This window comes from Amphiprion ocellaris, chromosome 23, assembly GCF_022539595.1.
Source record: "Amphiprion ocellaris isolate individual 3 ecotype Okinawa chromosome 23, ASM2253959v1, whole genome shotgun sequence".
Lineage (NCBI taxonomy): Eukaryota > Metazoa > Chordata > Actinopteri > Pomacentridae > Amphiprion > Amphiprion ocellaris.
The window spans coordinates 22,078,787-22,094,162 of record NC_072788.1 but is presented as its reverse complement, the minus strand read 5'-3'; the positions used below and the strand labels follow the sequence as shown (position 1 = coordinate 22,094,162).

General features: G+C 38.0%; 1 protein-coding gene across 1 annotated transcript in view; it reads right to left on the bottom strand.

The window, feature by feature from the left end:
* Positions 1 to 15,376, bottom strand: part of shroom4 (shroom family member 4) — a 92,970-nt gene that overhangs the window by 42,164 nt on the left and 35,430 nt on the right. Inside the window, exon 2 of the mRNA XM_023261373.3 lies at positions 14,315 to 14,466. Within this exon, the coding sequence (XP_023117141.2) occupies positions 14,315 to 14,466 (152 nt within the window). The remainder of the gene's footprint in view (positions 1 to 14,314; positions 14,467 to 15,376) is intronic.

The following is a 15,376-nucleotide window of genomic DNA, read 5'->3' as shown; positions in this document are numbered from 1 at the left end:
TGAGTTAGCTGAAGTCCTGATTCACGTGTGTGTGGTAAAGCATCTGAGACGACATTGTCTGTCTGTATATGTGTACATTCATGTGTGTATTTGTGTTTGTGTGTGTGGAGTCATAGCAGTGTCATGTATCACCGAGTCACAGTTTAATGGGCCAGTTAATAAAATCCAGGCCAGAGGAGACAGATAAACTGTAGCAGACCACACGCATGGAGCTGAGACACTCTCCTACTGATACAACACAGCAATACGTCTGCAACTTATCACTATTTTCAACACAAATCAATCCGTTAAACACTGTGCTGATGAAATCTTGATCTGTAAAATGTCTTTTTATAATCATTTGTTGCCAAAATTGCAAACACTGTGCACATATTTTACTCTATTTCGCCGTAATTCATTCATTTAAAGCTGTGTGAGTCCAACATTTATACAATAAACAATAAAAATAACACACTAAATAAATAAACGATAGAGTTGGGAATTCCAAGTTCCATGCTTTCCAAGTTGATGCATGAACCAAAAACAGAACTGCTTCCTAAATCAGCATACATAGTTCAGGTTTTACCTTCGAAGGTATGTTTACTTCTGTATTACTATTTGTTCCCAGGCTTGGTTAAGAACTGTAATTAAAAAGAAGAATTAAAAAGAAAATCCCCAAGCCTGAAAGCAGACTTGTGCCACTCATTTTGCAGTAATTAGATTTATAATAATGAATAGAACCTGAAATGAAAAGTGGGTTTAAGTTGACTCATGCATCTGTGCCCAATCTTGTCAGGTAGCATTGCATTAAAATGTACTTTTAGTGATAATATTTTAGTCGATAATACGTTTGCATGGTACATATTAAGGAATTAGATTGAACTAAATTAACTGGGAGGGCTTAATAGGTGCCCAAGGCATTTTTTTTTTTTGCACCAGGACTTTTATTTTGTAAATGTTTGACAGCGACTTTGATCAAGCCAACTCACATATCACTCCTGCATACTCTCTGAGTCGAGTCATATTCCCAATAACCCAAGTGTTCCATTTCTACTTTCTGTCGCAACTTCAGCACAACGGAAATTTTCCAAAATCCGGGTTTCGTAAACTCATTCCTCCATCCCTCAGGCTTCCACGGACCCCCGTTTCTGTCCTGTCGATCCAACAGAGGAAGAAGCCACCAGTGTTTCATTGCAAGCAACATCACGACCGAAAGTCGGGGCTCTAATCAGAGCCAGAGCGGTGTATGTACTATATGTGTGTGTTTATGTGTGTGTGTGTGTGTGTGTGTGTGTGTGTGTGTGTGTGTGTGTGTGTGTGTGTGTGTGTGTGAGGAAGAGGTCTTGAGGAATCCCAGGAATGTCTATTGTTGAGTTTGGGACGGAGTGATGGGGGGCAGACTATTGTGTTTCATGGTTCTTGGCACCGCAGACCTCAGTCTTGCCCCGGTCTCCAGGGACCATATGGTACAAAAATCCAAACAACGGGATGTGTGTGTGTGTGTGTGTGTGTGCGTGTGTGTGTGTGTGCGTGTTTGTCTGCACACTTTTTTCTAATGCCATCCATCTGTCTGCAGTCAAATTCTAAACAATCAGATGACTGTGTGTGTATGTGTGTTTGTGCGTGTGTGTCTGCATGTATGTTGTATGTCTGGACCCAGCGATCTCTTTCTGACCAGAAGAAACCCAAAGATAAAACTGAAACCAAAAGAGCGACTCGGCATGCAGACAGAGAGGACCTGAAATGTTGAGAGGCCGAACTGTGATCCAGGAAAAGATGAAAACAAATGTTTCAAATGAACACGACCAAACAAACTGTGACATGGAGCTGCGCTGCTGAAGCAGTCGGCCTCCGGGGCAGATTACAGAAGAGCTACTAGAGCATTTTAAGGAGGTAAGGAATGTCTTAAGACTCTGCTGATAGATCAACCTATAATAGATCTAGACTTTATTGGAATTGATGAGATGGACGAGATTTGTCACGAAGACAGGGAATCGCCAACACTAGTGCTAATACTAAATAAAATACCCGCTTAAATGTCACTGTCGAAGCGATGCAGCTGTTTAATGCTACGCATTTTATGTACATACACAAGAATGGACCCCAACAGAAAAACGAAAGATGAATGGAGGGAATACCTAAAATGCAACATTTGTATAATTAATCATTTATTTGAGTTATTAGTTGAATGGTTCCATCATGATTTATATGGTTAGAAACTCATTATCTGTGGTTAATCGGGCAAACTAAGGCCACGAAAAGGTACTAACATGGGTTTTGTTTGGTATTTTTCCACTTTTTATTGACTCAAATAACTAATATAGCAATAAATAATGAAAATAAAGGAGACTGACCATAATAGAACCAGCAGATGGCAGCCTGGTGTCAGCTAGATAAGGCCGATGCGCAATTGAATTCAAAATATAAAAACGGGAAGTGGAACTAGTGTAGGTAGGGTTGGTTAAATAATACCGCAACAAGACAACATGATTAAGAGCCTAGTTTATTTCATTTCTATAAATTCCTCCACAGTGCATGCAACTAAGCTTTTGTCAGGTAAAAAATACACTCGTACGCATCGAATGTCTTCCTTAACAAAACTGAATTAAGCTGAAAAGTGCCCCTAGCTGTTTGTTTTTCTGCCTGGTCAGTCATCACTTTCCAAAATCTTGAGCAGTTCTGTCAGAGAGCAGAGCTGAGGAAGCCGTTTATCTGATTCCAGGCAAATCTACTATAGTAGATCTAAATGTAAAACGCAGATTTAGGAAGTTAAAAGTCTGTTATGAAGAGATTTTTCCCCTTACATGGTTGAAACCTTCATTAGTTGCTGCAGCACACTTCACTGTGACTAAGATTTAGAATCAGTACAATAATATGTGTCCTTATCTTGACAAGCAAAGATTTTTTTCTACCATGACATCACTTTCTTCATTAAAACAAAGAAACCAAGGTTCTCTAATATCTAATCTCTCAACACAAGCAGCTGCACAGGAGCTTGTGTTGTTAATTTTTAATTGAAATAAGTAACTATCTGACTAAGCAAACAAGATTACAGTTAGCAATTCAAGTTCAAGCCGAGTCTAAAATCCTGACTTTGGAACTGAAGCTGTAGAAGAAATGTTTCCTCTGTCACATATCTCACAGAAACCGATGATTTAAATAAATACAGAACAGAAACTGACTATTTTCCAGCTGTATAACAAGAACAATAACAGTAATTCCTTCACAGTCTGTTCTCATAAAGATGAATGGGATCACGTCCACATCCCAGTGTCAAAACATGCCGACGTTTCATGTCACCTAAATACCTAACAAAGAATTATATCAACTTTTTTCTCTTCACCTACTTTCCCCATTTCTATTCTTTCATCTCGTCTTCCTCCTCCCAGCCCGGCCTTCGGCAAAAACAAATGTTTAGCTAATGTGGAGCGCAGATGAAAGACCGACCTACGATCAAAGAATTCTGTCATAAACATCCAACCTGATGTCAGCCTCTTTTGTAATTATCATTTTAATTTCCTTATGCATTGTGCTGCCACGTAACTCAATATCTTTCTGCTTTCTCATCCTCTGACAGGTTTTCTTCACTTAAGGGTTTCTTTATTTGGATTTGCTGCTGATCTTGAGAAAACTGCCTCCAAAGTGAGATTTCCTGTTTGTTGAAAAGACAGAGTTCAGGTCTTGAATGGCAAACTGATGACAGAATGCTGAATATAAAACAGATTGGTATGCATGTAGAGAAATAAAACTGAACTGGTTTGAATAAGTTTGCAGTGATTTTAAACTGAGATTTTGATAGTGACATACAGTACAGTTATGGCTACAGACTCTATTGTTGTATTTTTAGTCTAACTCCTTTGCCAAAAAAGAGACAATACACACAAGTTAAAGATGAATCTGACTGATAGTATTCTATTATATTTACCTCCAAATTGTCTGTAGAGATGGCATAATATTGTTACTGAAAAATTCCTGAACCATGGCTATATTTTTGCGTTATTTCTTTCACTCTTTTGATTGTGCATCTACTTGCAACACCTTGCATGGATCCAGAAGAGAAACAGAGATATGTCATTAATTGTGATGAATAAACACAGAAGAGTGGATTTTAATTTTTAGGAATAAATTTGAGTTATTTAAAAACAACAGAAGTTGAGGAAAACAATCAAAATATAGGACTAATATTACAAATTCAGCTGACTAATCACACCTTATGGGTAAGACCCGTCAAATACTGTTTTGTTTACTGATGTTTACTAGTGTTGTCCTCCATATTTGGCTATCAAAGCTCAATACATATTTATATTGAATCTGGAAAGACACAGAAACTGCAAGAAACTTTTTGTACGTTTCTCTTATGTTCTTATGCATGGTGTTTGATTTATTATAATTTAGTGAAATCTATCAAGATTAAAGGTAGAAACAAGAAAAGCAGAGCACAGTACTCCGCTCAGTCATATCGTTTCCAACAGATGAAATCTTGAAAAAATTTGTGTCAGAAATCACGGAAACACAGAATGTGTCCATTTAATATAGATGCACCCATAAACAAAATAACCTGAGCACAAGTGTGTTTTATGTATGTGTACAGTATGTACAGATACCGAATCGCCTGACCTAAATATGTAGCATCAACGGGAATTGATGGGACTCAGAAACACCCCCACAATTTAATCAATTGTTCCTTGTATCATTTCCAAGTCCACAGAGGTGGATTTGTAGTAGGATCGAAATCATGTGAAAAAAAATATTTAATTTAAGGTTCACATTACTGTGACTATGGCCTGCACATGCAACACAAACACACACACAAATGTACACCTGCGTGTAAACAGCAGCTTCCTATTCCATCAGCGGCTATAAATACACTGTTCAGTCTTTGTTCGCTTCCCATTAAAGCTCACACATAAATACAAAATTTCGCCAACGCATTAGAACCAAGCTGGACAGGAAACACTGGGAAGAACAGGACGTGATGCAAAAGTCAAAGAATGTCCTGCCGCCTCTTCAACGGCTGCCTACTGAGGGAAACTGACACACACACACACATTCACGCAGCATAGTCAGATCTAACAAAAGGTCTGTGAAAACAGGAAGTACTATAGGAGAAACATTTCCAGGTCGAACCAACAAAACATCCCCAGACTGACATTCTTTCCCTTCCAGAAATACACTGGAAAACCCATCGCTCGCTTAAAAACACCTCAAAATATGTAAAGAGACAAAAATACACTGCGGTGACAGAAGTCTGAAAATGAGAGCAGAAAGAGCTGAAAGGTCATGCTGGCCGGCTAACATGAAAGGGAAAAGTTTGCTTATCAGAGATTACAGAAACTAAAAATGCTCCTTTGTGCCATTGTGCCAAAAATGTGTGAATGAGTTCTTCTTTTGATTTTATGTTCTCCCTGTGGAGGTTTTCTTCATCCCTCTGTGAAAAGACAGACAAGGCAAGAAATGTATGCATTTTATGAGCTAAGATGGTGCCTAATAAATAATCAACTAAAGCTACAGACTAGATACAAGGTCTAACAAGTGCACAGCTTGCTAATGCTGGGTTATGTGCTTACTTTACAAGATCATGAGTCAAAAATGCCACATATGCTAATATATACTGAATTTAGGCTAATAAGGCAGCCAACCGAGATTCTCCATGCAAAAATTTAGTGTATTCTAAGAGTTAAGATGGAAGGAACCAACTAAAGCTAATGCTTGTGAATAACAAGACACAATGTCTAATAAGTGCACAGTTGTTGGGTTATGTGTTTACAAGGTAATGAGTTATAAACGTTGTACATATGTGCTGCAAATACTAGCTTTCTATGCTATTTTATACCAAATTTAGGCTAATAAGGTGGCCAACCAAGATTCTCTGTGCAAAAATTTGGTATATTTTATCAGCAAAGATGGTGCCTAATGAGGAATCAGCTAAAGCTATTCAAAAGACACAAGATCCAGTAAGTGCACAGCTTGCTAATGCTGGGCTATGTGTTTACTTTACAAGATAATGAGTCATAAACGCCACATATGCTAATATATACCGAATTTAGGCGAATAAGGCAATTCTCTGTAAAAATTTAGTGTATTTTATGAGTTAAGACGGTGCCTACTGAAGTAATCAACTAAAGGCACAAGGTCCAATAAGTGAACTGTTTGCTAATGCTGGGTGATGTGTTTACTTTACAAGATAATGAGTCATAAATGTCACATATGTGCTACAAATACTAGCTTTCTATGCTCATATATACATAATTTATCATAATAAGGAACCTAACCAAGATTCTCTGCAAAACTGAGTGTATTTTATGAGTTACGGCGGTGCCTAATGAAGGAATGAATTAAAGCTACTCACAAAACGCAAGATCCAATAAGTGCACAGCTTGCTAATGCTGGGTTATGTGTTCACTTTACAAGATAATGAGTCATAAACGCCACATATGTGCTGTAAAATACTAGCTTGCTATGCTAATGTATACCAAATATTGGCTACTAAGGCAGCCAACCAAGATTCTCTGTGGTGATTTTAATACATAACATGAATCTGTTCATTTTTTGGAGTATCTTTCTGGGAAACAAAGTCCTTCAGCTGCCTCCCGCTGTTTGCTGGTTTCCGACTTCTCAAATGTAGCTCTAGTTTACTTGAAATCATCTTCAGTTTGTGTTGTTTTGCTGTCTTCAACATTCACAGCATTCTTCAAGACAGTGAATGTCTTAATTAGCAGAAAAATACAACACTAGTTAACAGCAGTGTGGGTCCTTTTCACCCTCGGTCGGCTTGTTAAAATGCCTGTAAAGCATCACCCCGACGTAAAATCTAAACTGGACCCAAACACTCTGCTGTCTTACCCTCCACTGAACTGCTGGGTTGGCCAGTATATTCCTGTGGTTTGCCAAATTTAGCCTGCAGCCTTCCTTTGGACCACTCTTCTTTCAGCAGTACAGGACAATGCAGCAAGTCTGAATTAAATAAACTGCATTTAAAGAATGAACAATGGCGCAAAAAAGGCAGGGGAACGACTTAAATCACAAGCATCCTTTCAAGAAGAAAACAAACATGAGAATATTATTATTAACATCGGACACAATGCGCCCTTTTATAAATCAAACACAAGCCTCCATGAGCAGAGTTTAGCAGCAAAGTTGCACAAAAGCACCATTTTTAAATCATCATCTCTCCTCGCCAACTCCACATTTCCTTCCTCTGCATTTACATCATATAATTAAATCCGCTATGTACATTTTCCCCGCCCGCTCCATCAGCTGAAAAGGCCATTTATTCAGAAGTGCTGCACGGGGGAACCCCAGTGAGTGATTTCCTGATGTTTCCAAGACAAACCTATTGAGTATGAAAGCCCGTGCAGCTCCCTCTCCATCTCAGTTCAGGTCTTTTGGGTTTTAATTGAGCTTAGAATAACAGAAGGGAGCATGCAGGATAATTTCTCACCTTTAATAAAATACATGTACACACATGTGGAAACAGAACACGCAGTTGCTGGAGTTTTAAAGGATGGAATCATGGAATAGGAGCACATTAGAGTTAGTTGTACAGATATTTAATTAGCTAAATAACTGGCTGAAGTGAACCTGGAAGGAAAAGCAGCTGCATTTTGTCTCTGTTGGTAAAAAATTAGGAAAAGAAAAAAAATTGAGAACTTGTTTTGCAGGCTTCAGAATCTCCACAAGGACGACTAGACTCGTCTTAAAGTAACAAAACACTCAGGAAATGGTCAAAATTGAGCACAGTTTAACAAAAAATGACGATTAAAATTAACAAGTAACATTTAAACTACCTTTCAGATGTCCTGAGTGTGACTCCCACAGCCTAGCTTATTTTCATTTTCTGGATTAAATGGTGACAAACCGCTGTGCCGGTTTTACAAGGTGTCATCTGTGAAACTTTCCACCTTGATGGTTTACAACATCCTGACATTAGGGCAGCTGGAGGGGGGAAAATCTACTGTCCAATCCCATGCAAATCGCAAATATGCTTGTAATGTGGCCCTTTCCGTCACTGATGTTGTAATGTCTAAATAATAAATAATAATACATTTTATTTGTATAGCGCTTTTCAGGGCACTCGGAGACACTTTGCAGGTAAAAGACAAATAATAAAGCATAAAATAAAGTCTAACGTTGTTGCAGAAACGATAAAACCTACAGCCCCAGTGCATCGTTTCTGCTCTAAAAGCTCTACAAATGTGTTTTCTACTTAAAAATACCTGTTTCTCTGAAAACTCTTAATATTTTTGATCATCATGAGTCAATTATGTTTCTTGTAGTTTAAGAATACTTTTAATAAAGACAAAAACCGTCTAAATTGTGTGATTGCAGCTCCTTAAATGTGAACACTTTCTGGTCTCCCTCCTCCTCCATGACAGCAAATCGAAGATCCCTGGACTAAACAAGACAGTTTTAAAGAACTTAATTTAAAACTAAATTTAAATAAATGAAAAAACTAACAGCAGATTGGAGGTCCAATAAGATTAAAAGCTGAAAATTGACTAAAATTAACAATTAAATCTGTTTTTTTCATTAATAATAAAATATTACGCACCTGGAGTCAATGAATCTGCAGTAGAGATGATTATACAATAGTAGTTAACTCTTCAAATTAATCGCTTAATCAGTTTGAGAATACTTTTAATTAAAAAACCCTCTAAAGTCGGTGTCATTGTGGTAATAAAACTGTAAAAGTTTAACAAAAGTTGGCCCCAATCGCCTTATTTAGATGAAATATGAAGGAAACAGAAGAAAAACTACCAGCAGACTGCAGGTCCAATAAGTTTAAAAGCTGAAAAGTGATTAAAATAAACAATTACATCAGTTTTTGCAATAATAAATAATCAAAATTATGCACCTTGAGTTAATGAATTTGCAGCAGCGTGTGAGCAATATGAACAGAAACGTGAGCTGTGTTTAAAAGACAGCATGCCAGCAATGTTACTTATTCCTTGTCTGAAAGGGGCTTTTATGTGAGACAAGATTAGTTTTTTTTTAGGTCTGCTATCTGCCATGTCTTGCTTTATGCACAATGAAACCAAATAAAAGTGAGGTAAGTCAATTAACACCAACACTAACTAAAAAACTATACTGTCATCAAATATGCATCAACTTAAGGCCTGTTTATTGCTGAAAAAATAATAAAAGAAGTATTTTTTGGTTGCACCTTAGGTCGACACACCTTTACACTCTCTTAAAATAAGACCTAATAAGAAGCTCCATCCATTCACATGCCATCTCCGTACCAACAGTCCCCCTGTGTCATTAAAAGAGGTGGGAATGACTTCTGGCTTTTGACTAAGGGCTCTTTTCCACTGTTAAATCTACACAAAAAGAGCCAAGTGTGCAAATGTGGGTGTGTGTTGTCTGGCAGCGGACTCTTACACCTCCTTGTTCCTACAGTAGTGACTAACTCCAGACGGGCCAACGTCGTGACGTGATTGGCAGAGAGTCGGGGGGGTCAAAGAGCAGCAGGGTCCCGCCCAACATGGAGGCCGAGATCGGTTATTAGTGTCGGTAACTCGTCAATCAAAGTGAGTTTAACTTAAATGCGGGTGGCCAGAATAAGAGCGCTCCTGCCAAAACACAAATAATAGCTCCTTGTGAGTACCGTATAGAAACACTGATTCATTCACAGAAGTCTGCACAGATTAAAGCTGCTTATGCAGTAACAGGAACCGTCGGCCGTGTTCTTGCAGGTGTTTCGAGTCCAAATTTGATATTTTCCATGTTTTCATCGCTCAAACCTGTGAGAAAAAGTCACTGAAGAGTCAGGCTGAAAATTTTCAATGATAACTTTATATAAAGTTACGTATAAATCCATTAGTTTTAGGTTCTAACATGTGAGCACTTGCTTGTTTTCTGACAACAAACTAACCCTTAGATGCACGAGTGATTGGACTCTACACTCTTCCAAAACTGGGTCAAAAACGACTCGTATAAGAATTAATGTGTTTTTATGCCATTTTGTCAGTTTGGTTGAGAATAATAACTAGTATTCTTGCTTGTATTATATTTTTTTTCCACACAAGAATTATTTCATGTTTGAAATACGTTTATTTTTCACTTTATAGCAGATGAACATAACATTTTGATCATTGAAAAAGAAGAATATTACACAGAACAGCAATAGAAGAATGTCAACATCCATTTTGTTGACATTGTTCCACTTTTTTCCTCCAAGTTTGTGCACTTCATCACCTCTTGTATGATATTATCAGTGATAAAGAGCTTGGGGTAACAATAAAACAGTACAATTGCTTTAAAAGTATAAAAGGTAACTTAAAAATTTAAATGGAATTATATCAGAAGCACGTTTTTAAGGAGTAACTGGAATATGAAATGATAAAAACTTTTCATTGCAAAGATGTTGCAAGAAAATGACCTCACTGGGTCATTTTTGACCCACTTATGCACCTAAGGGTTAAAGATAAAGAGACTTTAGTGTCATTGTGCAGAAGCACAACAAAATTTGTATGGAAGAACATGACAATTAGCAGCAGTGCAAATAAGAATAAAAACACTCTTAAAAAATAATAAAAACATAAAAACAATCAAACAAAGTACTATATACAATGAAAAGGGTTCAGACAGATTGTTGCTCAGGCTAAACAAACAACTTCATTTAGCCGCCTTGGGTATTTTTAAACATATTCTGACATTTTACAGGATACACAATCAAGAAAACAATCTGCAACTTCATCCCTGATGAGATTTATAGTTAATTTCAGCTATTAGCCATTTGGAAAATCTGACTTTTGCTGACTTGGCAACATTAGATTGTGTATTTATAAATGTAAACTGCATTGAAAGACTCATTCGTTAAGCAAACATGTATGCAGACTGATGCAGTCACACACACAAGTGTTGGGAAACCCCCTTGAAGTCAGACATGCAGCACATACCAGACACTGACACACACAGTGGTGAGATTCTCATAACCAGCAGCATTCCTCGGGCATCTGTCTGGTCAGTCTGAGTGATTGAGAATTTATAGTATACAAATGTGTGTAGATGCTGTTTTGTGCAGCTTCAGACAGGAGCTGCACAAACGGCTGATCTGGTTTCGAGCCCAGAACGAGACGCGTCGCTGCCAAACAGCTGTCTGAAGCTGTCTGGGAAGACAAAGCAGTAGTTGTAACACCCGTAAAATCTTCCACACTGGTTTTACGTCTCATTCAAGTCAGGAATTACGGAAAGCATCAGTGACAGATGAGTTGATAATAACAACAAAACGTACGGAAAAAGTGACTTGCTTCTCTCTCTAGTTTAAAACATGCTTTTGGGGAATGTGCTGCACTTCAGCCTTCAGCCACTAAGTGGCAACAGCTCAAGGTACAAAGAGGTCTAATTGATTCAGAAACACTTGGAAAACTGAGAACACAACTGAAAGTGAACATCTAAACCCTCCAGTCCTGCTCTAACTTATAATTTGTTTTATATATCCACAACATGCATGCAGTGTCGTGTAAAAGAACACATTTTTATGTCAAAAAGTTGTGGATAATTGGCAGTAAATCCAGAAAATAAACCCATATTTTGTAAAAGTCAAGATGATTCAACACTGATTTACATGTGAATATGCTGTTAAAGCTGACTTGAGATCTGTGCAGCAGTTTTGACCCGGTTAAGATGCCAACTGGACTCCGGTTCACCGAATGGAAATGTTCCTGCCATTAGTTCTGCTTCCAGAGCCAACAGACCAACAATGGCTCACAAGGTGTGGGGTTGGAAGGAAACTATTTCTCCTCCTGCACCAAGTATGATGTGCAAAATAAACATTAAAGCTGCTTTGATCAGTAGTGTAACATTAACAACAAATTTTGCTATGTTTTTTTATGGCAACTGAGAGTTAAAAAAATGTTAACTTTGGGTGAAACGCTGCACTGGACACTCATTTTTTATCCAGATATCCAAAGTGGTCCGAAGTGCTCACAGCTGGACATCTTCAGAGAAGCGTCTGGCTTTTTCAGACACTTTTTCAGCAATCGCCAGAAGTATTTTTCCACCACAAACTCATGCACACAGACAAAAACACAACCACCCGCTGGGGAACACAGTAGAGGAATATCAGGTGTTGCTCTCAGGGGTTGGTAGAAACCAAAAATGGAGCCAAAAGAGAGTAAAAGTTGGATTTATATGCATCAGGTGGACAGAAACACGACTCCGAATTAATGATAATGTCCAAGTGCTTCCACTGGATATGTAAAAAAAAAGACTGCTATTTACGGTTTTATACATTTTAGAGGAAAATAGTATGTAGACGTTGTGTCCAAAATGGCCAAAAACAGTGAAAAACTTTTTATCAATTTTTAATATCACTTACTGTCAGACTGCATTGCCGATGCACACAACAACGAGCGTGTTTACCTTACATCATGTTGTATTTCCAGTTGGGCTGCAAGTGACGAATATTTTCAGTCATGGGTATTTTCATATATCCATTGATTTGAAAATACTTTTCAGATTTTGGCTGTGTGGAAATTTCCATTTTGAAAATACAAAACCAAATTCAGTTCCATGGGTTGTGATTTTGAAGTATCTCCAGTGTCATAATAAAGGACAGTGTCGTCTGCATATTACTATATAATTATTCTATCTATACTACCGTTCAAAAGTTTGGGGTCACTGAGGAATGTCCTTATTTTTGAAGGAAAAGCATTTTCTCCAGTAAAGATAACATTAATCAGAAATACAGTCTAGACATTGTTAATGTGGTAAAAGACTAAATAAATTCATAATGATACTTTAATTTGAGGGCCTTTACACTCAAATCCGAATGACAACACATTTTATATGCTGGCAATTGATTGCAAAGGCTATGGTTCCAAATCCTTTGCAATCAGTGACCAGCATATAAAATGTGTTGTCATTCCTCCACTGCTCACCTGGTTGATCTTTCGCTGTCTTGTCATATTTTTTTATTTGTAAGTTGGACTTTTCAGTCCCTTTAGGTAGTTGTCACCCACATAGTTGCCATTACATACACCAAAGCTTATTTGATTCCAACCAGGGTTGTGGCGTATATATAAAAAAAATCATTGGGGATACATGCGGCCCCCAGCGAGACCCCAGCCGGACTGTGCATCTTTTATTTATGTATGTTTGCGTTATGTTGCTCCTGTGATGACTGCTTTAGTTGCATTGTGTTTCATTTCAATTCAGGAGTTCTTACACTAATATTGTAAGCAATACACATCAGTAATTATCAATAACAATTTCATTGTTTCTTTCATATTTGTATCTATAGATGTCAAACATTTTAGGAAAATATACAATGAAAGTATATGGACAGGTACAGAAACATGAAACAGATGAAATACTACTGGGGTCCTGGCTGATTTTTAATAGAATATCTCCATAGAGGTACAGAGGAACATTTCCAGCAACCATCACTCCTGTGTTCTAATGCTACATTGTGTTAAATAATGGTGTTGAAAGGCTCATTGATGATTAGAGAACCCTTGTGCAATTATGTTAACACATGAATAAAAGTGTGAGTTTTCATGGAAAACATGAAATTGTCTGGGTGACCTCAAACTTTTGAACAGTAGTGTATATCTGATTTTTTTTTCTTGTATAAAAGTGTCAGAAAATGGAAAAAAAGCCCAAAATAACGCCTTCCAGCCACACAGAGTCACAGAGGATATAAAGAAAACAGAAAATATTAAACCTTAGGAAGCTGGAATCACAGCAATTTTGACTTCTTTTTTCTTAATTACTTAATTTAATTAATCAACTGCTAAAATATTTCACAATTAATCATGCAGGTGTAATAATTAAGACTTCAAAAGTTGCAGCCTTGATACTGTTTCTTTATTATTCAGTTGCTTGTTGAGTGTTTTTAAAACAGCGCATTTAGTTTTTTGAATCGCACTCAGAAGCAATCGTTTCCATGTTTTTGTCAGACTTCACAAATCTCTTAAATATGTAATTCGGCTCATGACTTCTGCAAAAGAAACCCCGGTCGTTTGAGATGTAAAAAGCTCGTTGAAATGATTAAGTCAAAGACATTCCCTCCTCCCTGCCTATCAGACTTTATCTGCTTCCACCTCCGACACCCTGGAGGTCAAAGTTGGCTTCCTGTGAAACATTCTGTATCTGACAACGCCGCTTTTATGTGTGTTTGAACGTCTGGCCAGCAGATTCCGAACATGTCTCCTCCCTCACCTTCCTTCCCTTCCCACCGGTGAGTCAAGACAACATTGGTGTCAGTGAGAAGAAGAAAAACAAAACAATGCATCTCTTTCTGGAAGATTCTCACTTTGAAGTGTGCGGATATTTCGCCAGTGCGTCAACAAAAATGATGCGTTCGGATCCATGTTTATGGTGTGTTTACCTCCTGACTGTGAGCTTCAGTATCCTGTAAGATCCCTTGATGAGGATGAGGGCTTCCTGCCTGCTGCCGTAGAGGGCGGATCCGTTTATGTTGATGAGTTCATCGCCGACTTTCAGCTTCTTGCAGTGGGCGGCCTTCCCTCCATCCTCGATCTGCGGACAAAGACGCGAATTGGTTGAGATGAAAGAGAAAAAGTTGGACGGCTAACAGAAGGACATTCACGTTTAAAAAAAAAAAAACTCATCCTACGAATAAAAAAGTCACTCAAAGATACATCCGTGCTGCCAAGCCAACTCCTATAAAATGCATTTTTGGAGGCATTTTTGTTAAACTGTCTCCGTCCCCATAGCAACCGCGCCCTAAAGAGCATCTCCAAAACAGCCCGAACCAAACATCCCACAGAAACTCATCACATTCCTCAGTAATAGACTGTGTGTGTGTGTTTGGCACAGCAGTGAGGCCTGCCCTGTTAATGCATTGCTGGGATGCTTCTGTGTTTTTTAGGCTGCAGAGATGTGAAAAAGTGACGAGTGTGTGGTGCGAGGTTTGAATAAATCACACACGAGGAGAAGAAAGGATGAAAGAAATAAATAAGGACAGGAACACACAGATGGAGAGGCTAACTGACCAGCTCCCAGACTGGACCACCAACAGGATGGGAATGAAAATGAAAAAGATGTTTTCTAGTGTGTGACTTTGCTGTGTATTGGAGCAGCAGAACAAACATTCCTCAGCAGCTTTAATGAATCCAAACTGCACTCATAAAATGCATCAGTCCGTTTGTGACACCACAAATAGACACTGAGCTTCTGGAGATGAAAACATAAAACTTCTCATGACCCGAACATGTAGAAATGAAACCGGCTGTACTGGATTTGTACTGCTTGTAGTATTCTATGTATTTAAATTCTGCAAAAAGATTAAAAAAAATGTGTCTTTGGTACACTAAAAAACTGTCAAGCATCAGAAGAAAAACGTGGACTGGAGCATCAGTAAACTCTCTAGCTAAGCATATTTTTGACCTGCCAAATTAAAAAATTCACTTTGTTGACACATTCATTG